The sequence below is a fragment of the Triticum dicoccoides genome, chromosome 3B (genome assembly GCF_002162155.2).
Source record: "Triticum dicoccoides isolate Atlit2015 ecotype Zavitan chromosome 3B, WEW_v2.0, whole genome shotgun sequence".
Lineage (NCBI taxonomy): Eukaryota > Viridiplantae > Streptophyta > Magnoliopsida > Poales > Poaceae > Triticum > Triticum dicoccoides.
In genome coordinates, this window is record NC_041385.1 from 734,264,155 (window position 1) to 734,268,613 (window position 4,459).

Below are 4,459 nucleotides of genomic sequence, written 5' to 3' on the forward strand. Positions count from 1 at the left end.
TTAAAACCCCTTGAAGCTCAACCATATTCCCCACTCGGGAGTCCGGAGCTGCCCCCATAACCAACCACGAGCAAAAAACCAAAGAGCCATCGTGCGTGCCTATTACAACGCCCCGACGCGGCTGGGTTGGTTAGTTGTTGCCCGGCCCCGTACCCCCACCACACCAAATCCACCGGGGACGCCGGCGGGCGGCACGGCCATGGCCACCGCGCCGGGCGTCCGCACGGTGGCCGCCGTCTTCGGGCTGCTGCTCCTCGCCTTCGCGCTCTCCTCCACCGTCATCTACCTCGCCTCCCCGGCCCGCGCCGCCTCCCCCAGCAGCATCCTCCTCAACCTCCGCCCCTTCGCCGCCCGCTGCCCGCCCGCCGCGCCGCTCCGCGTCTTCATGTACGACCTCCCCCCGCGCTTCCACGTCGCCATGATGGCCTCCTCCAGGAACGGCGGCGGAGGCGGCGGCGCCGAGGGGAACTCCACCGCGTTCCCCGCGTGGCCGCCCTCCGCGGGCGGGATCAGGCGGCAGCACAGCGTGGAGTACTGGATGATGGCGTCCCTGCAGCAGCAGCAGCAGCGGCAGGGAGGAGGGGCGGCGGAGGCCGTCCGCGTGCGGGATCCGGACGCCGCCGAGGCCTTCTTCGTGCCCTTCTTCTCCTCGCTCAGCTTCAACGTGCACGGCCGCAACATGACCGATCCCGACACCGAGGCCGACCGCCTCCTTCAGGTAGCAGACGCTCCTCCGCGCTCCCTTATCTCACTGCTTTTGCTGGTCGCTCTGTCCTGTGGCCCAGAATGGATCGTCTCGGCTCCGATTGAGACGTCTCTGCTCTGGATTGCGTTTTGTGCTCCAAATTACCCGGTGAAAACTGTACTGCTACAAAACACACTAGACGGACGAAAGATCACAATAGGTTAATGGTCCATTGAACACTGTATAAGCTCATCAAAGATAAACACCCAGGCTCTGAACATTGCTCTCATGGCTGGTGTTCCATCGCTGTCGACCGCACTATTTAGCAGCAGTGGTCTCCCCCAAATTATGGCAGACATGACAGGCCGCTATCTCCTTTACTTGCAATGTGGCTTGCCTTGAAAGAAAAGAATGTCTGGGAATTAGCAAGTATAATTTGTGAGGTGTAGTGATATGGGTTTCCCGGTAAGCTATCTGGCTGGTTTGTGTATGAGTTGTAGTGGCAGGTTAGTAGGCTCTGATCACCATGGATGTTCTTTGTGGAACTGAATCAAAATTGCGGAAGGGAGTGCTGAGGTAACCTATTGTCTGCTACACTTGACAGTTCATGTTTGTATGGTTTGATCTTGTAAGAAATTCTCGATTGGACATGGTGTGTCTATACATTTCGAGGGTTAATCGATATTACTTATTGTGGATAGTATGGCCACAAGCAGACTTGATACACATAATGTCTCTGCATCTTTGGTCGTGCTTATCAACCACTGCAAATTTATAGCTAGCAATCAGGCAACATTGGTTTTGTAAACATGTATTACGATGATAACAGAGTAACTAAGTGCTCCATGACGATGACAATGAGGCTGGATTGACATGTTTCTGTGTTCAGTATCTCTCAGAATTGTGCACTGCACGGCCCATTATGTGTGATCCTAAGTAAATACGCTCCCAATCAAAGACCTGTCATATAGTGAAACCAATCAAAGAACATTATATTTCTTGCATCGCATGTCACTTGATTGTTATTTTGTTATGTCAACCTATAAAGTTTGCTTAGCCACAAAAAAAATGTTTTTCTTAACTGTGGAAAATCCTGCAAGGCTTGGGTGAGAACAAAATCACACAAAAAGCTGTCTATAACTCTATCGGTATGCTCCCCTGTAAATGTGTAATTCTGTCCTCATTATGTGTAATCCTAAGTAAATATTTCATCAAGTATAATAACTAAATTAAATTGCCTTTTGAACTTGTTTCTATCTTGTTCTTGTAGGTGGAACTTATGGACATTCTATGGAAGTCTAAATATTGGCAACGATCTGCGGGACGTGATCATGTGATTCCGATGCATCACCCAAATGCTTTTAGATTTCTGCGAGATATGGTGAATGCGTCTGTTCTTGTAGTTTCAGACTTTGGGAGATACACAAAGGAACTGGCTTCCTTGAGGAAAGATGTTGTAGCACCATATGTCCATGTTGTAGATTCCTTCCTTAACGACGATGCATCTGATCCATTTGAGGCTCGCCCTACACTGCTTTTCTTTCGGGGGCGTACAGTCAGGAAAGATGTATGGAATTGATTTATGTCTCAGCCTAGCATTTACTGTAGTGGGATTGTCTTGAGAGTATGGGATCCTAAGGGTGTTTTTTTCCCCAGGAAGGGAAAATCCGTGGAAAACTCGCGAAGTTATTAAAGGGCAAAGATGGTGTGCGCTTTGAAAATAGTCTTGCCACAGGTGACGGCATTAAAATCGTAAGCATTCTCTGTCATTCATACCCTTCCTTTTTTTTAGTGACCTGGAATTAAATGGACTTGCCCCTCACCATACTAGTTCCTTCTAAGTGTGCAGTGGCTTTTGTTTATGGTTTCGATATGTTGATGTGATTCTCTTCTCTGTTGAGGCTTCTTGATACGAGAACTGATATTTTATAAAATGTTTACTCCTTGCAGTCTACAGATGGCATGCGATCATCAAAGTTTTGCCTCCATCCTGCCGGGGATACTCCTTCGTCATGCCGGCTGTTTGATGCCATTGTCAGTCATTGCATTCCTGTGATTATCAGCAGCAGGATCGAGCTCCCTTTTGAGGATGAGATTGATTACAGCGAGTTCTCACTTTTCTTCTCAGTTGAAGAGGCTCTAGAACCTGATTACTTGCTCAACCAGCTCAGACAGATGCCTAAAGAGAAGTGGGTTGAGATGTGGTCAAAGCTGAAAAACGTCTCTAGTCACTATGAATTCCAGTATCCCCCCAGGAAGGATGATGCGGTGGACTTGATATGGCGGCAGGTGAGGCACAAAATCCCCGCAGTTAATCTTGCGATTCACAGGAGTAGGAGATTAAAAGTCCCAGACTGGTGGTGAGGATTTGGTGAATCGTGTACATATTATCATATTGATGGCGAACCGGCATCATTCATATGGTTCACGACGAAGCCATGGCGGTCATTCCTTGTGCACCATGACACTGGATCCAGGAAGATGTTCTAACAGGCACTAACATTTTTGCCCCTTTTCGTTGATCTTACGACACTGTAACCATTACCCCCCTTGAGGTCATGATATAGTGAGAACGTGTAGTTATGCTACAGAGCAGGCTTGCCTTGGCAGAAGCATGTGCATTAGAAAACACACTTACAAACATGTGTACCAATAGACTGGATGTTGCAATGTATTCAAGTAGATATAATTTTTCTTACTACTTCTTGAGCCCTTTAACAGCCAAGGTATCTTTTTTTGTTGTTGGTTGTTTTTGAGATAGCTAACCACTCATTTCAAGTGGTAACAGCCAAGGTATCTTTTGATACGTTCGTTCTGTGTTGTTTCCTGTGAGAAATGCTCTGGGTGGCTGGGATCAACTGTTGGCCTGCTTATCTCATTGACTTGTTAGTAGTGGTAGCACAGTAGGTTTCCAGGAAGTGAATCAGGATGTAAGAATTTTATATGCTGTGGAACAAACTGACTATGGTGTGGACTGTGGAGAACACTTCTATCATGGGCTACTGATTTCTAGCTTGTCATGTCGGTCCTGTTTGCAGCAATTTTTTGGTGGGGATTTGTAACGCCCCGAGACCGATGTGCCAGGTGTCGTTCAGTTATTCGTTGTTGTTGTCTTGTCATTGGCTTGCGTGTTGCATTTCATCATGTCACCATGTGCATTGCATCATCATGTTTTCAAAACTTGCATCCGTCCCGGTCTCCTCGTTCCTTCCGTTGTCCGTTCTGAGCCCAGACACACTTGCACGCGCCCGCGGCATGTCCGAAATAGTATTTTATAAGTGGCCGGAAAATGTTTTCGGAATGGGATGAGAGTTGACGTGCGGTCTTATTATAGTGTAGACAGACCGCCTGTCAAGTTTCATCGCAATCGGAGTTCGTTTGACGCCCCAACGGATAAATGTAGCGGCAATAGTAGCCGGTCAAAACGTCGGACGTTTTCGGTCTCCGGAAACTGCCGCCGGGCTGTTTTTCTCTTCTCTCCTCTCAGCCCAACTACTCTTCACAGCCCACTATCCACTCACCTAGACCCTCTCCACTCCGGAGCCATCCGATGCCGATCGTACGGTCCGAAAACGGAGCAAACCCCCCTCTAACCCTAGCCCCCTGCTATATATGGACCTCCTAGTCCATTTTGGGCAGCCCCTAGCCCCCCACCTACCTCTAGCCCTCTCCCTCCTCAATTTCCGCGTCGGCCCTCTCCTTCTCCGCCACTTGGCGCTGCCCCCGCCGCCAGCCACCACCTCGCGCCGCCGCCAGGTCAGCGGAGGCGTCCCC

At 49.1% G+C, this 4,459-nt stretch overlaps 1 protein-coding gene across 1 annotated transcript; it reads left to right on the top strand.

Moving 5' to 3' along the window:
- Nucleotides 1–3,491, top strand: LOC119278175 (probable arabinosyltransferase ARAD1). The gene is made up of 4 exons (XM_037559526.1): nt 1–718; nt 1,956–2,252; nt 2,342–2,437; nt 2,636–3,491. Exons 1-4 carry the CDS (start codon nt 200–202, stop codon nt 3,047–3,049), a joined length of 1,326 nt encoding a protein of 441 aa, XP_037415423.1. The 5' UTR covers nt 1–199; the 3' UTR covers nt 3,050–3,491.
- Nucleotides 3,492–4,459: the final 968 nt, after the last annotated feature.